The 26,621-nt window shown below is 41.3% G+C and overlaps 1 protein-coding gene across 1 annotated transcript in view; it reads left to right on the forward strand.

Moving 5' to 3' along the window:
• Positions 1-1,739: 1,739 nt before the first annotated feature.
• slc12a5a (solute carrier family 12 member 5a) overlaps positions 1,740-26,621 on the forward strand; it is a gene marked incomplete at both ends in the record, with an annotated part of 160,301 nt that continues 135,419 nt past the window's right edge. The window contains one exon of the mRNA XM_080461139.1: positions 1,740-1,932. Within this exon, the coding sequence (XP_080317265.1) occupies positions 1,740-1,932 (193 nt within the window). The remainder of the gene's footprint in view (positions 1,933-26,621) is intronic.

Raw genomic sequence — 26,621 nt, forward strand, 5'->3', positions numbered from 1 at the left:
GTTGTGGTTTTGACTGTCTCTATCATGGTAAAGTACATCTTCCCATTTCTAGTTAACATTTAATTCATCCGGCATTGTATCCAGCAACCATTCCTCAGTACTTTCTGGTATTTTATTATCCACCAATGTATTTGATAATATTGTTGAAATTCATTCATACATTTTCCTTTCACAAATTTCAAAATCAACTCTAAACTTGAAACTGACCAGGTGGTCGTGCAAGATTACGATTTGATTTCATTCAGCATTTTGTACGTACAACATCAATGACATTGGTTGAGTTACCATGCTGAAACCAGAATCAGCCCAGATGCACACAGCTTTAATAGCCTCTCATTACAGTGAGGTCAAAGGCCGATGACCCCCGACAATCCCTGGCTGGTGTCTGCCACCTCGGGGCCTCTTCTCACTAAACAACACTTAGACAAGTCCATCGCCGGCACCACCTCAACCTTTCCTGAGAGGTTTACCGGGCACATCTAACTTGGAAGAAGGCTCCGATGAGTGCTGCCATGGTGACCCCATGTAGATGAAACAGAAGGGTGGATTTGTTTATTATTTAACAAAGCTTATTATGTGGAAATAAATTGTATTGAGCACTGTGTGCGTTGGCCATTTTAGAGGGTTCGTGGGCTGGTTTGCTTCTTTTTGCTGTTTGTTTTCTCTTTTGAGCTGTTCCTTATGATTTTAGCAGTTCTTCCTTTCAAACTTTTCTTGTGGTTTTTAACAATTTTGGATGTTCAAGCTGTTGTCAAGTGTTTTTTTCCAGCAAAACAACTGTTTTTGCTGTTTTTAAAGGTATACTATTTATTCTTCCTCTCGCTGCTTTTAGTGGTTTCATTTGTTCTCAACTTAGCTTTAATGATTTTTGCAAATTTTGCTCCATATATCTCTCAAACAGCCTCCTTGGCAGTGAAATTGAATGCATCCGGCCACATTGAATGACATTTTATTTTCTTCTGGACTAGGTTTTGTATTTCATCATGATTTGCTCATCAGGATGTGCATTTCGAAATGCAACACTTAGGTCCCCTGTGTAAAAAGATAAGGTGCAGGTGACGTATTGGGATGAAAAACCAAAATGTACCACATTTGTCACCTCGAATTGCAAGATGGGCCATTTTGCAAGCTCGTCTGGCTTGCAAACAAATCAAATATAAGATAATTTTAATAAAATGTTTATGTCGTGTTGACTGTAACGTCCCAGGGGGAAGAGGCGGGGCCACAGAGGAGGAGGCGGGGCCACAGCTGGTTCAATGATCGACAGCAGCCCAGCTGCGCCTGATTCTGCGGTTGCCTAGCAACGCTAATTTAGAAACCGATGGACCTGTTAGTCTCTCGGTGTTTTCTTGTAAAAAAAAACAACAACAACAACCCTTTAGATTATCAGTAGACTGTTTTGGCTTTCAAACAAAAACATTTTGTGTTTGTTTCTTAACATCAATAAACAGAAACACTTGGAATATCGGCTTTAGGACCCAGCTGCGTGCGTTCGGCAGACACCGGTTGATGAGACTGGTCCACCCGGCGCAGCTCCTACAATTTCCCGTCAAAGAGCGGCTGTTCGTCCGGGACAGAGTAGTAGCAGGTAAACTTGGGGGACTGTCGGCTCGGTCCACCCCAGCTAGAGAGAGAGAGAGAGAGAGAGGAGAGCATTTCTTCTCCGCCGCTTCCATCTGTCCGCGTCACCGCATCACCGTGGCAAGCAGACCCCGTCGCTTGTCTCACCGGCGACCACCATGAGCCAGAGGTTCACCGTCTCCAAGAGCGACGGCGACCGGCGCCCCTCGGACATCCAGGGGGAGGTGAACCAGCTGTTCGAGGGAGACGAGCCCCCGTCCAGCAGCGGCGGCGACGCGGAGGGGGAGGCTGCAGCCGCCGCCGCTCCTGCCCCCGCCGCTGACGGTGCCGAGGTGGTGGTGGTGCTGAAAGGTAGGAGACTTGAAACACCGGCTTCATTCATCCTGCCGGTGTGTGTGTGTGTGTGTGTGTGTGTGTGTGTGTGTGTGTGTGTGTGTTAGCGCCAGGCTAGCAGCTAGCAGACTGCTCCACTGTCCAGGAGTGTGACTGGAATCTGTAATAATCCCCCTGATCAATATCTTCACCAGCAGAGCACGCGAGCGATACACCACTTTTCTACATTATAGTTACAGGTGCATTGTGCAAAAAAACGCAAAAAACATCATGGAAGTTGCATGCATTTGTGCTTCATATATCAAATGAGTTATTTATATATATATATATATATATATATATATATATATATATATTTCTTTTTCAATTTAATCTGCTAAATCTGCTCCCACTCAACAAAACCGCGTTGCTGCATATTCATCACTGCACTGCTGGAGAGACATCAGGTTATTTATGACCCCTCCATGCCATGCACTAATGTGTTTTCATCCACTGGGTTTATAAATTAATATATGTTTATTCACTACACGTTTTGTATTGTGTTCTATGAAGCTTATGCTCATGCAGTTCTATTCTTTGTGCTGTGAAAATACTGTACACACAAACATCCAATAATTGGGGAGTGCAAATGGAATTTAAAAATATTTGCTGAATGGGATATTTGAATTCTGGTGACTTGAAATATGTTATTTATATTATAATAACACGGCTCTGCTAATTTTACTATACTTGCTGGAATGGTTTCAGAATATGTTTGTTACCTACCTTCATCTGGTAGATGAAAGCTGTGTGAACAGGCTTATTATTATTATTATTATTATTATTATATTTCATTAAGTCTTCTTTCGACAGTCTTCCAAAGTCTTTTTCCACATTAACACATTCATTGCAAACTTGAATATGTTTGATAAAGGAATTCTGTATTTAAGAAGGTAATTTCAGAAGCTTATACTTTTAAACCTGCAATTTTTTTTATACATTTTTAGAATGATCTGGTTGCTATTGTTTACTAGTGTGTACAGCAAACTTTTTGTGTGTGTACAACTTTAGACCATAGCTGTTCTCAAACCTGAGAACATAATTTGATCAAAGGTGAATCAATGGCAGTGATTTTTACCTCTGCAGTATGGCAATTTCCGTCAGTGCCCCTCTGTGCAGTCCCGGCCATGTCTCTCAGGAAGCCTGTGCCATTGTGGCTCAATGCTGTCACCTCCTTGCCTGATTGAAATAATCAAGGTCCTGTCAGTCACTGCATGAATCGAATGCAGCAGTGCAGAACAAATGGCTGCTGAAATTCCCCACTGGTCCAGGGAATGGAAGTCTTCACCATTACCCATAATTAGTATTAGAAAAACTGCAATCATTCAGGTCCAGTCAACGGCAAATACAGATTTTCTTTCCTGCAAATTAATCAATACAGTTTATACTGCACTTAACCTCTGAGATACTTCTACTTAAATGACATCCTGCATTAATTGGGAAGACTCCCAAGATTCCTCCTCGCTCTATTTAGAGAGTTGGTTACTAGGGTTGTACAATATCAGTTAACCCACAATATGCAGCAATATCTTTGAGTATTGCAATAACTATATGATTTATGATGAATACAAGCAGTCTGTCATTTCCACCTGCTGGGCTCCCTGGCTTTTCCTTCCTTTTTTCAGCCACTTTTTTACCTCACCCACTCTCATCTACCTAGTGAGTGAGAATCTAGGGCAGTGGGACTACATCTGATTGGCAAAATATGTTGACATGTAGAGCACGAGTGCACAATGCATTTAAAGCTTTCTTCTGTGGAAACAATTGTCCAGTACCAACCAAAGCAATAAAGGCTATTCACGACCTGTCCAGCAGTTCTGCTTAGTGCTACAAGTGGCTGCAGAAAGCCACACACTCTGCCTCTGATACCTTCTGTGTGAGCCAATCGACATAGAAATGCCTCCTCAGCATTTCTCCACTCCCATCAATCACTCCTTTGGACAGAAAGATGGCTGCATTGGTCAGTAGGAACAAATCTCCCCATCTCCTTATGTTGCTCCTTCAGAGATGGGGAACACTTTACTGAAGGACTTCCTTTCGACGATGATTTGCCTTGTGGAGACTGGTGTCTCTGCATCTCTTTTTACCGGTTGCCATGGCGACGTGGTACATTTTCACTCGAGCTGTCTCACGAATGGTCTGCTATGAGGTGAAAACACTTCAGATACAGCATTAAAACCATTAGTCTTTGTCCTGCTTTTTCTTGTGTGGAATGTATTATGCAGGAGTAGACCTGAAAGACAAACCACAGCTGAGTGTCTGAGCCGTGCACACTTGTTTTTATGGGTAAAATATTCATAGGTTTCTGTTTATTTACACTGCTGATCTCTATCATGGTTTAGTTATTTCCTTGATGGATCATTTTAGCATTTTATCATGAAGAACAATACATTTTATCCGTTGCTGATCGAAACCTTAAATTTTTGGGGTTATTTCACCTACTGACGATTCATCTGATTGTTGCAAATCAGTGTGATATCGATGCACACCAGGAATTCTCTTCTATTGTGCATGTTTTTGTGTTACGTCAGCTTAAAGCGAGGCTGTGTGTGCTCAAAGAAATGAGAATGTGTTGGTGTTCAGGTCTAAATCTGCCAATGTAATTATACCATTCTCGGCATTTCCTTGCCACCATATAATTTTGACTGTCAAAGCTCCCTTAGGTCGTGTTCTTATGTGTGTTGGTGGACCAGAGCAATGTCTAAATTCTTGTCCCTTCATCCTGGGCCCATGATCCTGTTTCTATCGATTTAGAAGTTTGAGCTCAGTCAGTTCAGCCAGTCTCTGCGGATGATGATGACTTGCTGCAGCAGGAAGGGAGATCTCCGTCTGGCTGCCAAGTGCCCACGCTGCCCTTGACCTTGCAGCGGTGTAAAGAGATATAGCTTCGTTAGATCCGTTAGGCTCAGTGGAATGGGCTGCAGATGGCTTCGGGATGAGCTGGGTGATTCTCTGCATTTGGCGAAGCAGAGAGGCGTTGAAGCTTGAATTCAGAAACAACTCATTCTTATTCCCAGGGTGTCAAATGTTGCCATTTTGTCAAAACTGCTATTGTCGTACAGATTTGCTGCCAGTGCCCTTTGGCGTGAGTCATTTAGATTCAGTAGAAGAGTTGGCGGGATTTTGGAAGAGATGAGTATTTGTCAAACCAGCTTGTTATGCAGGTTGATGTTGCATAAGAACACTTACCCTTGGACGACCCTTGACCTCCCTTTTTGGGGTTTCTCATTATCATACCGCCCCACTGAATTTGGTTTTACTTACTGATGTCAGAAGGGACCTTGCATGTGGATGCCAGTGACTAAAATGAAACTCAGATCTGACACAGAAAAAAAAAAAAAAAAGAAAGCCCTTTCCCTAAAAGCTTGATCCCCAAGAGAAAAGCTCCACTGTAGAGATGGCTTCGATTTGAGACTAAAGTAGTTCATGTTAAGTTAAAAAGGGTTCTGATTGTGTTGTTTGACTGTTATGTCCTTGATAAACCGCAAGAATATTTCCCTGAGATAAAGGCGGCTGTTACACATATCACCAGAATTATGTGTACAACTGGTATTGAACTTTTATATAAAAAAAAAAAAGTAAGAATATCTTAAATGTTTAGATTTCTTTTCATCAACGTGAATGATTCATTAACTTGCGAATCTTCAACTTTCTTTTTTTTTTCTCGTCTGTCTTGTTCGGTGTTTTGCTGAGAGTAGTAGTCTTGATAAGAGAAAAGATGGTACTCTGTAGTCATGAAGGAATGGGCCTGGTTATCAATTATACTCTGGTGATATTTAATTTCTTAATTTGTCAGGGAGTGTTTTAACATAAAACATCCAATTTACAGTTTTCACACTGAAACCAGCCAGTTAAACCAATTTTTGAAACATAGTGGAGTCTGTTATACTTCACCATTTGACATATTTCACATTGATAGATGGTTGAAACCACTGGATACAGGCTGTATTTCTCCATGCCTGTATCAGTGGGATCTGTGTCGTACGGCTGCCTCAGAGGCACAAAAGGTCTTTTTTTTCTTTTTCTTTCATGGATAGGGCAGAATCATCTGCGCCCAGTGGACATCTCAACAAAATACTACATCGTTAAATGTGTCTACCTAAGTTATTAATGTATTATGTAAACATTTTAAAGTGTAGTCATTGACACATTAAAGCAGCATTATTAAATTCACGAGCCTCCTGCCTTGTGATTTGCTGTATGAATGGATAACCGGTCGGGAAGTTGTGCGTTAGTTTGTACATAAGCATGTTTTCATGGTTTGATATAAATGATAACCATTGTAGCAGAAGTGCTTCAGACTACACGCAGATGTTTGATGTTGATAGCTGTATCTTAATTCGTCCTCAGTGGATGAACTGAAAGGCTGACTTGGCCCGGGCTTAATCTGTGTCTGAGTGCTCTGGTTCCCTCTAGACAAATGCAGTCCAGAAGGGAATGACATGGCGTAAGGAGCTTGGTGAAAACCAAAGCCCTCAACATAATACAAAACAACCTAATAATCTCATGGAAAAAAAAAAAAAAAATTGGGTTTTAGTTTTCCCGTTGCGTCAGTTGATAGTTCATCTCTGCTCATCGACGAGTATGTATTTCCCTTGAAGGTGTCAACTCTGTGCCTTAATTGTCTTTTATGTTGTCTAAATATAGATGCCAAACTATCATTACATGCTTCAACACAGCAGCATAACACAAGTATGGGGTTTCCCTTCACTTCTTTTCACTTCATTTTGGACGGCATCACCCTAAATCCAGCTTTCTGATGTCTTGATGGCTTTTATCCATGAATCCGAGCACATTAGACCACTGCAATTCTGGTCTGCATTATTAAACTAAACTAAAGCAAACTAACGTAAACTAAAGTCAACTAAAGTAAACTAAACTAATGCCCTTGGGGAAATTCCTTTCCCCCCCGCATTGACCCATCCAAGACGCATCTATCAGTATTGTGAACTTTTGCTGTTGTCAATAAGTTTCAAGCACAAATCCTTAAGAATGTTTATCATTATTGCAATAAAAGGTTTAAAATCACAGTCTTAATCCAGGTTTACCTGATCTAAACTGAGCATCTCCCAATATCTCACCAGTAGATACACACCCATGACTATGACTTGAACTGGGGGCATTCTCACTGTGAGACAACAGTGCTGACCACAACACCAGTGTGCAACCCATACTTACTAATACGCTCTCAGATTTGACTGACCTCCTTCAAAAACTGTGGCTGCCAGCAATTGTTTCTCCATGATAATGGACTGTTGGCTGACCAGACGCAGGATTGTTTGTGTGTTTATTCAGGCATCTCTGTCCCTGCGCTGTAATGAATGCCATGTAAATAATAGACAACTGCTTTGATGTAGAGGGCCTGTCTGATGGTGAGTACAGATATTGAGGCACAAAGGCCTATTGTGGCTTACTGTTATTCTAGGAATAATGTAGTGGGCTGGCTGTTTCAAGGGGGGAAAAAAAGGACAATGTGGCCAACTGATAAGGATTTTATGGCACTTTTTATGAACCCCTTAGAAATCCTTATGCAATCACAGCTTATCTTGTCACGAAAGGCAAAATGTGATCTCCATGTATTTTTAAGTCTGCGTTGCATTTCAACAAAACAGATTAGATTTAAAACACGAGCGGGGACTGAACCCGCAGTATTGCAAAACCAAGAGTCAGTCGGGCCTGAGCATGAGGGATGAAATATGTTTCAATCAGGATGGATGTAGCTACATCGTGAGCACTTCTGTGCTGTTCTGCATCAATAATCCCTCTCAGTAGTGACCGAAGTGGGACCCCTATTCACAACAGAAGCCTAAACTCACACATCCATTTCGATTCACAGATGCATGAATCCCACAGTGTCATGACCTTCCTACCCTGCCTCTGCTTGTACTCGGTTTCCTGTGGTTAGGTTAGTTTTCTTTATGCATGAGAAGTGATAATTACTAGGGCTTGTTTAATAAGAATGCCAAATGGAGAGCATCTTTTGAGATAAAAACAGAAATAAATTATTTGTTTGTAAAACTGAGAAATAGTTACATAAATCTTTGTGTCTAAGAAATAGGTTTTGATGGTTTCAGAATTGCATTTACTTTAAATAAAAGCATTTCTGTCCATCTCCTGACACAGGAGCTTGTTTTCCTTTCCATAGCTGTTAGGGAGATGTACAAAGAAGGCATGTCTGCCTTGTTTGCTAAATATACTGCATGTTTCTGTAGCCATGAAGAAACATCCTTAACCTTTTGTTCACCTTTCTTTGTCTCCCGGCTCATCATTCCCCCTACTGCTGCAATGCCATTAAATGGCGGAAATTCTCTCCTTCAGAGGAGTCATCGATTTGTAATCTAGCGAGCCATTAAATGCCATGGCTTCTGCGACATCCCTCACTATGGTAGTCATTTTTCTGTCAGAGGAGGAGCCATCAATACCCTGTAGATCAATGCAATTCATAGCCCATTACCTATGTATGACCATCCCCATCGCATTCTCAAAAGAGCAGTTTAAATTGGGATCAAAAGCTCACAGAGCCGCAGGGATGGAAAACTGAAGTTTAGCGAGGAAACGTGGTGGCATCGACTGGACAGCAGAGGGCAGCCTTTTAAATGTTTTCATGACAGACTCATAAGACTGAACCTGAACCTGGGGATGCTGTGTTTGTCTGAGGTGTTTCATCAAATACAATACTAAACAATATAAGCTTATATATATTATAACAACAACAAATAGGTTATTATTCAGCAGGTATAGAGATTTGTTTTCTTATACTCACTTTGATGTGGAGGGCTGAGCTTGGGAAATGAATAGCTCTGCAGTAACCTTGACACATGCATTTCTCCAAAGAGGCAACAGGGGGCAGTTGTGTCCTTTGTCTTCGTCTAGAATCCCACCGTCTATGGATTTTCTATACAGTCTAAATCATTTGGTATATTAAAATAAAACAACAGAAAAAAACAAAACTGATATAACGAGATCAGGACTCCAGTAAATTACGTAAGTGTGCGTGTGCGTGTGTGTGTATTTCTGTGTGTGTGTGTGTGTGTGTGTGTGTTATGCATATGGCAGGCAAGGGAAAAAAAGTGTGGGCGTGCTTTTGTGTGTGAAGATGAGAGTAAAGGAAGCAAGCAAGATGCAGGGAAAAAAAGCAAGCAGGCAGGGGGTGGGGGGGGTGCAAGCATCCCTTTGCCCAGAAATCCTCGTGCAGTTATGTAACTGCGTCTGAAAAAGGGGGAGGGGGAGATATTTAAAATGTGTGTGTGTGTGTGTGTGTGTGGTGGGGGATTGAGACCAATTGATAGAAAGTGACAAAATCCTCCTCACATGCAGTCAGGCTGCAGGCCAGACCTCAGTGACACAAACATGGGAGGAACACTGGGAGGAGAAGGAACATCAGCGGGGAGAGGTAGAGCATTCTCCTCTGCCACGCCACACTGACAGCGGCACATCCATCACAGGTCCACAGATCCAGAAACTTGGCTTCTTCCGCAGGCTCAGCTGTACTTGAGATTTCTATCAGGTCTGGATTCCTACAGTCACAGTCATTAATAAAAAGAAAGGCACTAACAGAGTAGTCCCTCATGAAGCAGTCCTCCATTGTCTCAAATGATCCCGTTTTTGTCATCCATTGAATCTTCATCTGCCTGTTGCTGGATGATGGAGCAAATCTCTGAGTAACTAGCTCCCATTTTGTTGTTTTATAGAGAATATACAGTCGCAGAGGTTGGAGGAATGGGTGTTGCAATTCTACTTCCATCATGTAGTATCAGAAGGAAAGTGTCTGACTGGCAAGAGGACAGGATTACTATTGCAACAACACATCATCGGTAGAGTAAAACTAACCTGTCTCACGACGGTCTAAGGAAACATAAATTATTAGGAATCCAAACTTAATTTTTCTCACTGCTATGGAGGAAAAAAAAATCATAGGTATTGTAAATGAATTTAAAAGTAAGACATCAATTGACTGTGATGGTATTGATATGACAATAGTCGAAAAGGTTATTGACGAAATTGTTCAGCCTCTGACACACATCTGCAATTAGCTTTTCGAAACTGGTAAAATCCCAAAGAAATGAAAACGGCAAAAGTCATGACAGCCAATATGGATTCAGATCACAAAGATCCACCTCACGAGCATCAATAGAAACAACAGAAGAAATCACAGCCTCCATAGACAAAAAGAAATGTGCAGTTCCAGTGTTCATAGACCTCAAAAAAGCATTCAACACAATAAATCATGACATGTTAATCAAGAAACTGGAGCGATATGGTATCAGGGATGGTTCTACACTGGATAACAGTGGATAACAGTGATGCAGTGGGTAGCGCTTTCGCCTCACAGTGAGGCGGTCGTGGGTTCAAGTAAGCCTTTCTGTGTGGAGTTTGCATGTTCTCCCTGTGTGTACGTTGGTTTCCACTCACTCTTCCTCCCACAGTCCAAAAACATGCATGTGAGGTCAATCGGTGACGCTAAACCACCACCTAGGTGTGTGTGGTTGTTTGTCTATATGTGTTTGCCCTGTGACATACTGGTGACCTGTCCAGGTTGTACCCTGCCCTCACCCACAGCAGGCTGGGATCCTGAACTGGATAAGTGGGATAGAAGATGGATGGATGGAAAACTGTGTCCTGAGAGGAACTGGAGCTGCTTTAATGTAGAGGTCACACCAAATACTGATTCTCCCTTAAGGTAAATTTGTCAAATTATATAAAGAAAATAGCTATAAATACATAATTTGTTTAAGTGCTCTTGGAGTTTTTTCCTCTCAGCTGCCTCAAACATTTACGCAGTGCCAGTACTTTATTTTTTTCAATCTATAAATGAATTTCAAGGGAAAGTACCTATTTCTGTCACACAGTGGTGCAGTGGTTAACGTCAAAGCAAAGTTGGAGTCCTTCCTGTGTGGCGTTCGCATTCTTTCCCTGTCTGTGCATGGGCTGTCTGCGCTTTTTTTTCTTTCTTTAGTTGTATTTCAATTCCTCAACAGGTTTGTGAAACTTTTGACTTTCTGTTTTTTACTACATGGGCCTACCTTTAAGAGTACCTACACTCGACTTGAGTATGAATGGTGACGAAGAGGTCTTCAGGCCTACTTACAGCTGCAGCTTTACTCAATGAACTCCACTGGGCTGCAAAGATTACGCAAGATTTGTCATTGACAAGTCATTTAGACCAACAAAGTCACTACGAAGCATCTTCCCTTTATAATTGAACCCATTCAAATGTTTGACAGCCTTCCAATGTTTTGGTGATGTTAAGAAAATTAATCCATTGGCAGAAAATTTTCTGTTAACACAACTGCTGATCGTGGTGTCCAATACCTCTCATTATCATTTTTATTCCGGACCATGTGAGACCAAAGCTGGTAATGCCAATACCAATGTGTTCAGAGAATAGAGCTGAAATAATAAAAAATCATGTCAATCAAATTACACCGAAACACAGACAATTTCAAGGTATTGTTTTCTACATATTTCACAAATTGTGACTCTATGCAGCATCAGTATCTCAGCTACCCTTCTGTGTCTGTGTAAAGTCCCTTCAGCTAAACATTGAAGATATATGGAGTATAAATAGTGGTCCTTTAACATGACACTCAACCCTAAACTCAACACATTTGGTCCAAGAAATGCTGCTTTTTGTATAAGTCTGCATATTATTACTACTGTGGAGCTCATATTGATGGACAGTTTTACCCTGTCCACCATTTGAGCATTCCTGGGACACTTGCTAAAGTACTCATTAAAAAATCTTGTTTGAGATGTAAACATATATGGAGCACATAAAGACCATTGTGTGATATTTTTATATAATAAAATTATTGGAAAGTGCAAAACTGGATACAATCATAAATATTTTGTACTCTTTTGAACATTTGGCATTGGATGTCTATAAATGTCTAAAATCTATTTTCTCTCAGTACTTTACTGAGTGACTGTTCTACAATAATCCATTATAATCCATTTTAAAGTCTGTTTTATATCAATGTCTCCCAGTCAGTCCTCATTCGCCTCCAATTGGTGCAAAGTGCTGCAGCCCGTTTTTTAACAAACACGTCCAGACGTCAGCACATCACCCCAGTCCTCTTTTCCCTCCACTGGCTCCCAGTTTCTTATGGGATCGATCTTAGGATCTTGCTCTTTGTTTTCAAGGCTCCTCAGCAGCTTTGCCCCTCCTTATTTATCAGAACTTGTATATGTCAGAAACACTGAAAGGGTGTTAAGGGTCACAAACCAGCTCCTGCTGGAAGTCCCTGGAGCCAGGTATGAACACTGGGGAGATCAGGCTTTCTGGGCCGCTGGCCCAAGACTCTGAAACAAACTGCCCCTTGACATGTGCACCGTCACCGACTTTTGCCTCTTTCAATCCAAGCTCAAAACCTATTTATTCAGACTGGCTTTTAATACGCAGTAATATGGTAACATTGAATTGAATTTTATTTTATTTTATTTTATTGTTGATATACTGCATGGTTTACAGTTGTTCTCTTTTAATTCTTTTTATTCTCATTTTACTGTCTGATTTTACTGGAAAGCACTTTAGTCACCTTGAGTGTTGTGAAGGGATTTATAAATAAATGTTGGTTGGTTGGTTGGTTGGTTGGTTAATAAGTTCATTGTCTTTGGACCTTGTTTCAATGCCTTGTGTATGAATGGCGTTACACAAATACACTTGCTTTGCCTTAATGAGTTGTTAGTACTGTTTGTCATCATGATTAACACACATTAGCATTTATTTTATGAATGTGATTAGTTGAGTACGTTTTGTTTGGAAGGAAAGTGGAAGTTACCAAATATGGCCAATCAGTAGATCCAGGACTCACTTTGTTGGATATTTTACTCCTAAACACAAAACTGCAAAATGATGTTCAGTCTAATCAATTTCCTCATTATATATGGAAAAAGAGGTTATTCCTGTGGCTGTTGTTTGGGGCTTAGTAAACAAGTTACGAGGGAGATCGTAATCCGATAAACTAATGTCGAGTTTCTGTGCCTAATTCCAGTGAAAGCCGTCTACTTCAGTCTGTCTTTGTGCATTTGATTTTTCCAACTGCACTTGTCACTCAGCATATCATGGTGTTGCTGTTGGTTTCATCATTTCTGAGCGTATTCATGAGTCTCCTGGGATCAGCCCTCCCTGCTCACCACCATCAGGATGTGGGAGCAGCCGAATCTCCCAGGATTCCTCCGCCCGCGTCTAACAGCTGAACCCAGGGAGGGCCGCTTGCTGGATGCGGTTGTGTAACAAAGTTCACCGTAACATTTCCAAACCACACACGCACTTGTGTCATCTGTATTTTTAGTAGGTACTAAATTTAGCAGTGGCTGGAGACGTGATTATTTTTATTAGGTCAGACTGATAATTTAACCGACATAGATTGCCCGGATAAATCGCAGCTGCCCAGGTACCGGACTAATATTTTTTTTTGTGTGTGTGCGTGTGTGTGCATGTGCGTGTGTGTGCGTGTGTTATTTTGGTCTGATTTGGAGAGCAGCACACGCTTCATCAGCCGAGGCGACGCAGGCAGAGAGCACAGGGCCAGAGATGCAGGTCATGGATCCCCATGGGGCTGGTCTGGTATTCAGGAATTCTACCAGGCCGTCCAGTCCCTCAGGACCGACGCACACTGTTGTTAGCTGTTGGCTGTGTCTCTGCCTCTCTGTGGCTGGCCACGAATCTGGGGCTGGGAGAGGTGCTGGGGCATAGTTTGGGTTTTGAAAAGGTGAACTGTAAAAGAAGATGCATGATGTAAGAGTTGTGCCACTGGCTAAAAGACTTTAATTTATGTTTGAATCGTCCGATGTGAATTTAAAAAGCCGCTTCTTTTTTTAGCTGGCTGGGTGGTGAGCGAAGGCAGTGGTCCTCGCGCTACAGCGGGCAGGATGGCGAGGGGGTGTCTGTGCGCTTCACTGGAGCCTCTGCACAGCCCAGTTGTTTCCACAGTCCACAGGTTCTGTCATCTTGTTGCACTCGGTTGGGGGTGCACACTCTCCATCTCCATTACCATACATGCCACCGCTGCGGCGCAATGTCAAGGGGGGGGTGACTGCAGAGCCGGCCCCACTCAAATGGCATTTATAAATACTTCTCATTGTGTTTGAGTGCACACATTGATTTTGCTTTCCACAGGTGTGATGAAAGGCTATGCCTGTGTTTAAAAATCAGGTCCATGCTTTTCTGGCAGTTTAACATCTTATTTAGTTTTCCAAACAGGCTGGAGAATTACAAGTGGCGCCGAAATTGAGGCCATTTAAAGCTGTTATTATCATTTAGGTTTTCTTAGACAGCTGTCCTTAGTACCACCATCCAAATGTTGAACGTGTGCTACTAAGGGACAATTATATTGGTAGTCATATGCTTTGTCTCCAAACATGCTCTTACCGTTTTTATCGCATGAACACAGAATGCTGTCAGGTGGTTCAGTGTGAATTACTGAATTCTTTTCCTTCTTGATAGACACAGTGTAGACATATACACGCCTCCAATACAAAACACAATAAGTGGGCAGAAATAAAGTCATCTTGAAATTTCCTAACATTGTTTGGTTCGTTATCAAATGCAGCAGATATTTATTCGGGAAGATGATAACCATAATTGTTGCTGTTCTTATTTACAGTTGGTGCTCAGCAGCAGTGTCACATTTGAGACGACCGAGATCCAAACACTACATGAGTTACATGTAATGCAAACGTATGTGATTTGACACGATCACTCCCATCCATTTTCTGAGATGCTCGACACAGTAAACTGTGCTAAGAAAGTAGCTGCATCGATGGTTTGAAACAGGTAGGTGTTGTTTTAATCGCCTCTTATTTAGTCAGTGTTTTATTTCATTCTGCAGTCAGAAATAAAAGCCATTATTATAAGTACATAGTGGTTTCCTCTAATAGCCAATAATACCTCTTACATGTATATCAATGTTAGTTTCATTTCTGCTTTCCTGTGAGAAGCTGCAGTTAGACACCCGGCTCATGACATTTGTCGTGCCATTAATGAAGAGCCTGGTTTTATATATCGGGATTTAAAAAAAATAAAAAATTTTCTTCATTTCTTCACACTGTTGCAGCTTTTGATGAGAAACGTCACAAATCTCCAACAAAAATGCTTCTGTTCTCCTTAGAAATTCAATTGCTCTTGCTATTGCAACTGAAAGACAACCACAGACATTAAACTGCACAATACTCGGTTTTCTTGACATTTATCTACAGTTTATTTCAAAAAGCACAAGGTTCAGCTGTCAAAATGCTGACTGATGGAGAATAACAAATAAAATGGGGGGAAAAAATACCAAGGAAATAATGGAAAACTCTACTTTAGATATTTATGATATTTTATTCATTTGCACTGCACTTTACAAAGTTGAGACTCACATTTCAGAGAAGAGATTATAGAAGGGACTCCCTTTTTTATTTGGCTGCCCCTGTTTGTTACTTCTAACATGGCTAGTTTTTGCCCTTCCCGTATCATAAAGGAGCAGCATCGATGCATCGATGGAGCAGTAAGAGGTGGAGTGCAGCTATACTGTCATAATGCAGCCAGTAAAAACTGTCACAGCCCGTAACTGTAAACACTACTTGTAAAATAAAACCCTGTTTTCTACCTCTGGATCTTTGGTTGTATCTGCTTCTTTAATGTTTGTTTTTCAATCTGAACAGACTTTCATTGACATAGCTTATAGCTACTTTGTTGTTTTTGAGGCATTTCAGGTCGGTATGTGATAAGAATTCATTATGGGCTTCAGGCACAGGCCATGAATTGAATTTAGTTTAGGATTAAAAAACATTGATGGTCATCTCCTCAAAACATAGATTGTTTGGTGCAGTTAGGGCAAAAAATCCATTTAATCGATTTATCAAATTTGTAGCTAAAAAAAGATTTTTATTTTGCAGATTCAGGTTTTTCTCCCCCACAGTTTTTCCAATATTTTTCGCGTTCCGTTCCGTAGTTGCTGTTGCACTTTTACTTAAGCCTGGGTTAAAGCTTGAATTTGTTGACTGACTGAGCCTCATTTACTTTTTATTTTGGGATTGTTTATATGTATTTTAGCTCTGAGGACAATCACAGCAATAAAGTTGCTCTTTTGACAATATATGTGACGTCTGTAGTAATTTTTAAGAAAATAATCAAAAATCAAATCAAAACTCTGATTTTTCTTAAAAAAATTTTTTTAGGCCAAATCGCCCAGCCCCAGGTGCAGTACATTACATTTAGCAAACATTTTTCCATTAAAGAAGTGGGTGATTATGTAGTGTATGTTATAACATTAAACACATTACCTTAATGAGGCTCCTGCAGCTCATCTCATGCTTCTGCTTAAATCACTTTAACGTCTGAGTCAGATTTTCTGTTATTGGTTTGAACAACATAATATCTCAGTGTGCGCATCTTTTATTTACATGTGGATTCATTTCATTAAAACGATGCTTCTCAGAAGATGAGCTTTCTTTGTATGCATGCACACACTTTGACTTGCAACATTGGCTAGAATTGTACATCCACGTTAAAGCGGGTGCGATCTGGTGTGTAGAGGGATGGGAGCCTGGTTGAAGGGCAAATCTAATTCCTGATGTTTCTGCAGAGTTTTCTTGTTTGTTGTGTGTGCGAATACCGCAATGCATATTGCAACATTCTGAGGCAAACATTATATGATATCTAACTGTGTGGCGTTTATGTTTAGTTTGCAGTTTGCTTTTAATTACACTCGAGCAAGTTGAGGGCAGTGCGTACGACCTCTTTCTTTATCAGAAGTTGATAAATTTAAAAAATGTTAACACCAACGGGAATGTCAGTCTGTTGTTCTTTTAGGTTCTATTCTACTTCTAGTCTCTCCACCTCATAGACGTCACACCTCAGATATTGCGTGCACAATGCGTGTGTGTGTGCGATGTGAAGTTTGTGCTGACTTTCTTATGAGCAAACCTTCACTAGAGTAGGCCCATAGGCTATGGATCCACAGAAGGCTTGTTATTTTGTTTGTGATGGGTGTACGATAATTCCCCCCTAAAATACGATAATTATGAGTGTCTGATTCGATAATAGAACCACTTCCCACCTGGTAATGCTGCTGGTCATGCTTGGAAAGTCTGATTACAGGCTATTCAAAGTAGTACAAGCCCACTGTATTAGGAGTATTCCACCTTGAAGTACATGTACAGACACACATGCACCTCGATGGACAACCAATTCTCTCCAGCTGATGCGCAGAGGAAAGAGTCTGAGTATCTGCTGCTCGCCTGCCAACCCCTGGCAGTACATCCAAGCAGTCTGCTGTTTGTTGGGGTGCCCGTCCTTAAAGTCAAGATCCAACTTATGTTGCTGCACCACACCATTTCCTCTCGTCCTTGCCGGGACTGGAGTGGCTGGGTCAAGGTTTATGGTGCAGATTACAGAGGCTCATTTCTATCAAAGTTCTCCTTTGTCTCAAGTCTCTATGCTTCATAGACACAGACACAGAAAAACACAAAAGAAAATTGCAGTGTCTGTGCATCAACAGATCAGGAATGTCTTCATAGATGAAGTTAAATTTACTCTTCAGTCTGTGTGTGAGATAGTACTCACACCTGCTGCTGTTACACTCTCAAACTGGACTTTGGGTCCAAAACTACACATGTCACTTGGCGTTTCTCGTCTTCTTCGACTCCCATGGCCCTCTTTCCATTTAGGACATCAGACTCGCAGTTGTCCTAAGAGTGGATTGACTCTCGACAACTCATTAATTCTCTCTCTTTCTTCCCCTCTCTGGTGTTTGCTCGCTTTCTCACTCTCCTTTTCATGTCTCTGTGACCTTCGCTTTATCTGCCTGCCAAAAGCCAAGTGCTTCTGGAGTTGCTGTAATGATGAGCATTTGAAGAAGGCATATTGGGATCCTCTCTGTTTCCGCAGTCATTTGTTTTCTCACCATGTGCTCGTTGTCGGCCAGGTAACCGCAGACATTACAGCTCTGCTGCCTGTATGATCCATCTCCATCACGGGTCCACCTGATGAGTAGTTAACATCTGCTCTCAATCATTTCTAAGCAGAATTTTCTCACACAGCGGTTTTTCACCTGTGTACATTGTGTCCTTTCTTTTTGTAAACAACACATCCCTCTCTCTTTCCCCTCTTTCTCCTTGTGTTATGTTCATTCAGCTCGGGGCCACTTTGTCTAGCTGGCCTGCTGAATGGATGGCAGAAATCACCAGTGTTTGAATGGATGTTTGGTTGGATTGCTTTGTTAACGGTGTGTGGAGGGGGGGATAGGTATACTGCACCACCTGTGTTGTGTGTGAGTGTGTGTGTGTGGCGACTGTAGCGGGAGTGATCAGGAGTGTCTCTGAAAATAACAAGGTGAAAGGAAAAGTGAAATACTGACATCTTGGATTTTAGCCACCCACCCCCACCTCCCTCCCCCAATTGTCAGCGGCATGAGCTAAAGCTGGATGGATGGCAGAAAGCTGTATTGGGGCGCTCTCTCTCTCTCTCTCTCTCTCTCTCTCTCTCTCTCTCTCTCTCTCTCTCTCTCTCTCTCTCTCTCTCTCTCTCTCTCTCTCATACACTCTCTCATACACACTCTCACACACACTCTCCAGGTTCGCATCTGTTCTCTTCACTCGAATGCGATCCCTCTTGTTCTCTTTGTCTGTCTTGATAATGTCTTTTTTACCCACTGCCATTGCCCCTTCTCGGCATTTTTGACTCCCTCTCTTTTCTCCCTTCTCTCTCTCTATCTTTCTTTCTCTCTCTACCCACCCCCTCACTCTTACACCCTCTCTCCCCTTGGTTTTGGTGCATTGCAGTGGCTCCACCACCACATTGGAGACACAACAGCCTTGGCAAACGAGGTCTCTCTTTCTCGCTCTCCCTTGCTCTCTATCTCTTTTTTTTCTTTCTCACACATGTGTACGTGTGTGTGTACACACACACGCACACACACACACACGCACACACACACACACACTTTCTACTTTCCCGTCTCTCATTTTAGCCCCAGCTCCCTATCTCTTTCATATTATTACTCTCTCAAGGCTTATCGAGAGTGAGACAAAGCCTTGAGTACGGAAAATTCAACTATTTCCATATCAAAAAGCTCCACAAGATTTCAAATAAAAGGCACAAACACAATCCTTTGCCCTCATTCTTGCTAGGAACACTTGCGCATTTCCATATGCACACACACCACAGCTTTTTCACAAGCCCAATGCTTCTCGGATGGTTGCAAGGCAACCACCGTTCTTGTTTTCATGATGATCACTTGCTGATTTCTGAGAAAAAGAGACACTCCACAGATCCCGGGATGGATGACAAGCTTTGTAATATTCTCTGTTTGTGTCGTTCAACACACCTGTATGAAATACCAGGCAAGACACTGCAGGAGGTGGCTGTTATTGCACTGTAGCAGCAATTCACCTCACTCTGTTGCTGATTAAACATATATTTGATGTGGGATGTTTCTGGAAACGATGGGGTATTCTCCGAGGGGTTTACCGCCAAGCTAACAAATCGATTTAAATATCATCCCACACAATATAATAATGTCATTTCTATCAGTTACCAATGTTTTACTACCGTAATATAACTTGAAATCTACCTCAGATGATGCCCTAGAGGGTCTTTGTTGTTTTTCTTATGTACTAAAATGGTACAGTTATAACACAGTTTATTTACAGAAAACACAGTCGACTGTAATTTTTCTATTTCCTTCAGGCAAGTTTGCTGAAGTTGTTTGCTTTTTTTTTTTTTTAATGGTAACATTCTTGTCAAGAATACTTTGCATATGTTTCATGTCTGTTACCATTTTGTTGAAATAATTTGGGAAAATCCTGAGGGAAATCTCCCTAATCTCTCTGCTTCCCACTTTTGTAATTTTGAACCTTTGTAACCAAGCCTTTTTTTTAACCTTCTGCTTGGAAATTGGAAATTAAACCACGATTTATGGTATTTGGTTCTTGATCTGGTTAGTATTGGAGTGATCTTTGGAGTAGGTAAAACATGCTTATAGGTTCTAGTTCTAGAGTAACATCACATGTCTTCATTTCCAAAGGGTTAATGTTCATGCTACATCACAGAAACTGGTTTTGGTTGTAAAAGCACTAAGAAACAAAGCTAGAATTTATGTCCCTTGTCAGGTCTGGTGACTAAAATCAAGCTGGATTGTGCCGATCAATATCAATATCGCATCAATATATGATGCAATTCCTGGCTGGTTAGATTAATGCCAGGCTCCACAATCAGGTTGTAATTCTGACATTTATGTGAGAAGTAGCCAGAGCTTGGACCCTTAGAACAAACTGTAGCAGAGGTGTCATGCTAATTTTTTATTAAACACACACACACACACACACACACACACACACACACACACACACACACACACACACACACACACACACACACACACACACACACACACACACACACACACACACACACACACACACACACACACACACACACACACACTATAATCTAAAAATGTTTTGAAAACAATCACTGTCGACACGGAAACAACAGAAATGCTTAAAATGCTGCAGTTGTGCCGTGTTTTTGTAATACGACAGCCTGTGCATCCACGCTGAAAAGAGTGCACTGTAAATATTCAAGCTCCTTTGAAATGTCTCAGTATTATGTGATCCAGATGAGGATGTAGTCAATGTTGACTGTATTAGATTGCTGTTAAAGTCAAAAGAGTCAAAGGCACAAACAGTCTGGAGTCCTCCGTTGTTATTGTCTGTTCACCGCTGGCATCATCTGTGTAGTTGTATTAGCATCCAGGTCTGATTGTCAAGAACAGTTCTCAACTCTGTTGATGCTATTTGGCTTTTTCAAGAAGTAGAACTGTGTATTTAGATCAAGGCCAGTGTTTCTAGAAAACATACAATGGTTTTTATGTAGGATATGTAATTCAAGCCAAACAGTGACACATACTATTCAAAGACCGTAGTGACGCACTCACTGTGAATTGAATTTAATCATCTAAAAGGTGCTATACAGATAATACTTGATTGATTGACTGTTATGGCACAGAGGGATTATTATATTGAAGGTCACTGGATGGCCACACAGGCACTTCTGGTGGGGAGGATGAATTAATCTTTGGTTTTGATTAGGATGGCCGCTCCTCAAGGAAAATAAAAGGCACACTGCTTGTGTTTCAGAGGTTTGCCTGTGTGCGTCTCACTTTCTTTGTCGAGTTAGCATCACGTTAGCCCACCACTGCCACAGAGACATGCAGGACAATTGAAAGTAAACCCAGTGTGAAACATGCCTCGTTATAATCCTAGCTTTTTAAGGCTAATGCTCCCACTTGTGAAAACCCACAGCCGAGCCTGTGATTTAGAATTCCATGCATGTGTTACGTAATGCTTTTGTCTTTCATGCTTGAACTCCTCTCAGGCACAGGCATAGTTTATTAATGAAAGGGATTGCATGATTGGAAGGTGGTTGTCTGATGCACATTTGCATCAGTGAACAATAGCGTGTGTGTGTGTGTGTGTGTGTGTGTGTGTGTGTGTGTGTGTGTGTGTGTGTGTGTGTGTGTGTATACCTACCTGGATACACTCATGTGTGTCTTCATCTGTGCACGTGTCAGGACAAGTGGGAGGACATTGTGGGGGATTCCTCTGCACTTGACATGAGAAGCATGACAACACGGACCCTGGCAGCCATGAAAGGTCAAGGTCTGTCCTCCCTGAAGACCATATAATGGCCTGTCACAGTTTGCACGGATTGCACACTTATGCTCGATGACATATGTGACATGTTGTGTGCGCTGACTGAAAAGCACTGCGTGGATGTAGAGACTTGCAACCAAAAGTTAACGTTCACGATCGTTGATGACAAAGCAGGGTTGTGCTGTTGTACAGTAAGTGTTGTTGTCCGGTTTCTATGTGTGAATTATTCAGACATCCTGTCTTGTGGAAGGTGAATATTCCTGTGAGGAAAAATCTAAAAGTAAAATATGACACCACTCGTCCTCTTGGTCTGACAGTAATCCGAGGTTACACAGTGAAGATGTTTGCCATTTTATATTCTGAGAGTTTTTGGTGGGTTAAATAATGTACATTCTCTGCGTTTGCATGCAGCCACCCTCAATAATTTAGGGTGGGAGTCCCTCTGAGATGTCTCTATGTGTCTCTTTAAACATACCGGTAGGTTGTTTATGGATATGTAACACAGGCACCCAAAAAATACATTGTTTGAAGGTAGATTTTACTTGAATTGTAAATATTTTGGGGTAAAATGTCTTGTAGAAACAAAAGTTGGCGCTCATCGTTTCATTTTGGTTTCTTTCAGTGTCTCTGGCTGTTTAATTAAATTTCTGATTAATATATATTTTAGACTTTCTATTTAGAATTTTCTTTATATCTTCACCTTGTATAAATTACTTGGATCTTGTCCTTTTCCATTTCATTAGGTAGCCTTGTGTATTTCTAATTGATGTGGTTTCTGTGGCTCAGTGGGTCATGCTACCTTCACTCGCTCGACTTTCGTTGTACAAATTCATGCAGACAAAGATACAGAAGATCCCTAATGTCATCGGCAAAACATTTGTTTGTTGACGTGTAGTAACTCTATGTATTGAAAATCACTCGTTGGAAGGCAGTTTAAAGCGAGTGCATGTTGCCTCTTCAAATAAAGTTTGTGAGTGCAAAATAGCATGACTCACTGAAACACAGTAGCCATATTCACATTCATACTGTAGGGATCTCTCTGTCTCTCCTGCCTTTTCATCTTGCCCTCCCGACTCGATGACAAGCACCAGAGATCAATTTTCGGGCCTGTGATCATTTTATACATGCTGTCCGGGTGTATAGACTGTTTGACTGATGTTGGAAACCGCATTCTTTTCTTTACAGATGAGTAGTTTCAAATTTGAACTCATTGTACTTAATCCAGCCTGTCTGGAAAACGTTATGTCTTCCTTTAGGTTGTCTTGGCGCAATCTTCAAAACACATCTGTGACGGGGTCAGCAACCTTGGTGTAATTTTCACTGCCGATCTTTCCGTCAATAGTCAAGTCACCAAGTTTGTGCAGGTAGTTTGCGTGGCTGCAGCTTCAAAAATGATCAGATTTGAGAAAAGCCATTCATGTTTTCACATCGTCCAGATTAGTCCTGTCTCTTAGTGCAAGTTTCCAAATGAATGGTAAGATTGTATTTGTTTGAGAACTTTGAACTTCAGCCTAATCGCTGCCTTGCATGAAGTAATGTAGACTAAACCATAACTGATTGATTGATTTTTAAATTTCTTTGTTTCTTTATAGTTTTTATTGTAAAGCACTTTGTAACCAAATATCTCCGTTCACCCACCACCAAAATAACTCAAAATGATGTACTACATATGCCAGGCCTATAGGTGGTGCTGTAACTCTGACACAGAAATCCACCAAATACCAAGAAGAAGACACAGAGCACGCAAATATGGGGAAGAAAACACAGCGATGACGTCTTCGTTTTTTAGCCCGTATGCCTTACCTGTACACATATCACCGCTGAGGTGGCGTTTTCAAATGTCTCCTCTCTGGATGCCGAACTCAAAACAACACCGTTTTCAGGCTGCTAAAACGAGGCGCTGTGTAGATTGATTGGCCAAAAATGATGCAGTTTCATGAAACAGCAGTCTCGTGTGGACAGGGCCTGAGTCAATCCCAATGCAAAAAAACCAAACATTTTTCCTCGCCCCATTTCATTCTGGTGAAATGTTGAGAGGAAAGTACTCAATGTACAATTGTACTCTGCCAAGAGGCTCAATATGCCAATATTGTAACTGGCTAACTGACTAAATAAAACTTCACTGAAAATAAGTTCCAATTTGCAAATAAAAAAGCTCCTTGAATTTGAAAACAAATAGTTTGATTGGGTACAGGCTATACAAATACAAAATACTTGGTTTTGCAAAAAGATTGTTGTTTGTGCTGACACATTATTTTGAAACGAATAGGGATGTGAACAAAACAAAAATCTCGATTTTCTGTGTTTTGAAAGTAAGTTCTGTGATTTTCCATCAGTCCAGTCAATCTTCCCCGAGATACTTACTTTCTTGTTTCATTGAGCTAAAATGCATGTATTTTATTATGTATTAGAAATATACATCAACATTGTCTGTAACTTAAAAAGTAAATAAAAAATGACCCAGATCATTTTACTTTGAGATGGCTTGTAAATATACAAAAGTGAACACCACATTGGTCAGCAGCCAAACAAGCTTTGCATTGATCCACCTGTTTGCTGACCTACCTACGTTTCAGATAAGAAAATGAATGACAAATAAATAAACAAAGCCATCTATCAGATTTCCTCCCATCATTGAAAATGAGCCTAACTTTATCGAATTAGCTTCACATGTGATCACACACAAATTTACCCGCAGAAAGTTTAAGTTAGAAAAGGTGTTCTCCTCTCATTTCCGGTCCTTGTCCTGTTTGTCTGCTACATGGTATTTTTCTGTCATTCTCTGCCTTTAGTCAAAGAAATGAAAAATGATGTACTGAAAATAATTCAAGATAGAACTCATGAGGTCACGCAAGAGGAAATGGATTATGCAAGCTTTGTTCAATGCGGCTAATATTGACCATGTCGAGCAGGTGCAGGTGCTCATCTGTTCCTAACTTGTGGGTCAAATTAATACACGGTCGGCTCGCTCGTCATCATCTTATATTGAGGCTGTCATTCGCTATCTCTGTCCGTGTCTCTGGTTAGACGAGGAGGCCTGTCTTGGCCAGAGATGCCTTTAATTGAAATTGATTTTGTCTCCAGCATAGGAAGCTTCTTTAATAGATAGGCCGCGTTACACAGCTGGCTGCAAATTTCCAATTGCGTCCAAATGGTTTTTGAAGCCACATATGTCCACGGTTGAGCAAAACAATACGTCTCTCGTTAACATGCTTGGCCGACAGAAGCAGCGACGTGGTGAAAACATTATCATTGTATTTTATGTTAATTTGCACTCATTTGTATCATCTGTTTTCTCACTTGCTGTGTCAACAAATAATGAAGCCATTATTTCTTATTCCTTCACTCCCCTCTCAATTGATTACCTTTTCCTCCATATCCCCCCTCTCTCTTTATCGTGTGACTATTCGCTGTCTGTGTAGGTGTGTGTCAGTGGGAAAATTGCCTGCTTTTTTTTTTTTTTTTCCTTTTAAGTGGCAAAGTAGTGACGAGGCATTGAAGTGCGTGGAGGCTTGTCCTCCGGCATTAGGCTCAGATTGACAGAGTGCAACTGTTTGTGTCCACCTCTAATTGAATTAAACCAGACCAATTGAAACCCCAACTACTTTCTATTGACTCGGGTGTGGAGGCGAGTGTATTTGCCTTTTTTTTCCCCCCCTTGCCTCTGTGAAAGGAAAACCACTCGCTCGTTCTCATACCCTGTATTATCGTATACTAAAGGCAGGTGGACACCGCAAATGTCAATACAGCGGGCGCTGCCACTTCAGCTGTGTCGCCATTGATGCTTCCCTCCCTGACGCCTCAGCAGGCTCAACACCAAACTGCTCTTTCTTACACAGCTGAAGATCTTGTCAGTGTTGAGCTTGTATTCAGCCCTCTGTTATGGATCGTACTCTTGAATACCGATATTCTGCTAAAACGTTTTGTTTCCCGTCCCTCTAAGTGGCTTTGACCAGAGGGGAAAAATCTTCTTTGGAGAGGTTTAAAGTTGTTTCCCTTTCTCATTGTATGGGGACGGAAACTGGCATCCACGTCACAGAGTGCTATTAATGGATGTGCTTAGGATACCGTGTAGTCAAGGAAACCATTTAAAATAGATATGTACATTTTTTTTTCTTCCTCCTTACAGTGGGAGGTTTCTGGGCTAGATAGCATTTGTGAAGGATGAATCTCATTTTGGTATCTTGATTCTAAAAATCACTCAAGGAAAACTTCACGTGAGTTGAAGAATTAATTAGCGCTCGGCGACTTGAAGTTCCTTTTCTTCAGACTTTCAGCAGTGGGATTTCTGTTTTCTCCTTGACAACAAATACAATGTGGGAGCATCTCATCTGTGATTCATCTCACTACTGTGGTATCTGGCTCGGTCATAGAGCGGCGGCACACAAACTAGCCTACTCTCATCCTGTGTGTAGGATCCCGGCTCTAACGTCACACTGAGAGCTGCAGCTTCGGTACGAATCAGAGATATTTGCTGTGGTCGATCTGTGCAAGCCCACCAGCCCAACGACTTATGTAGAAAATGGAAACAGTTGAATTTCATGCACCCGTTTTACTTGTGACTTGCAGATTTCAATCGGGTACAGCTTCATTTGTTTTCAGTTACCAACGTGAAACAGAGGTGGTGTATTTCATTAATTCCTTAGAGGTTCAGTATCTCCTTCTGGGTGCCTGCTATCCATAATTTTGTGCTGCTGGCTGCTGGCTGCTACTCAAAAATATTTCATTGTGTAATTAAGACACGCTTGCCTCTTAACCCGTTTTTTTTTTTTTTTTTTTGGGTGCCACACTTGTGTAATACAGTACATTTAATGCCTCAGACCTTTCACCGTCTCCTCCTTAGGCTGTGTTTATCACCCCTAAACAAACACAAGTTAATTAATGATAAAATAAGTAGCCGTGCTAATTAGTGAGCTGTTAAAATCTCCGAAAGTGCTTTTGTCCGACGTAGGCACCCGTCCCCACACCTCACACCATCAAAATAATTTGGTATGTGCTTTTCCCTTGTGGATCCATAAGAGGCTTAT

The sequence above is a fragment of the Lipophrys pholis genome (assembly GCF_963383615.2).
Source record: "Lipophrys pholis genome assembly, chromosome: 4".
Lineage (NCBI taxonomy): Eukaryota > Metazoa > Chordata > Actinopteri > Blenniiformes > Blenniidae > Lipophrys > Lipophrys pholis.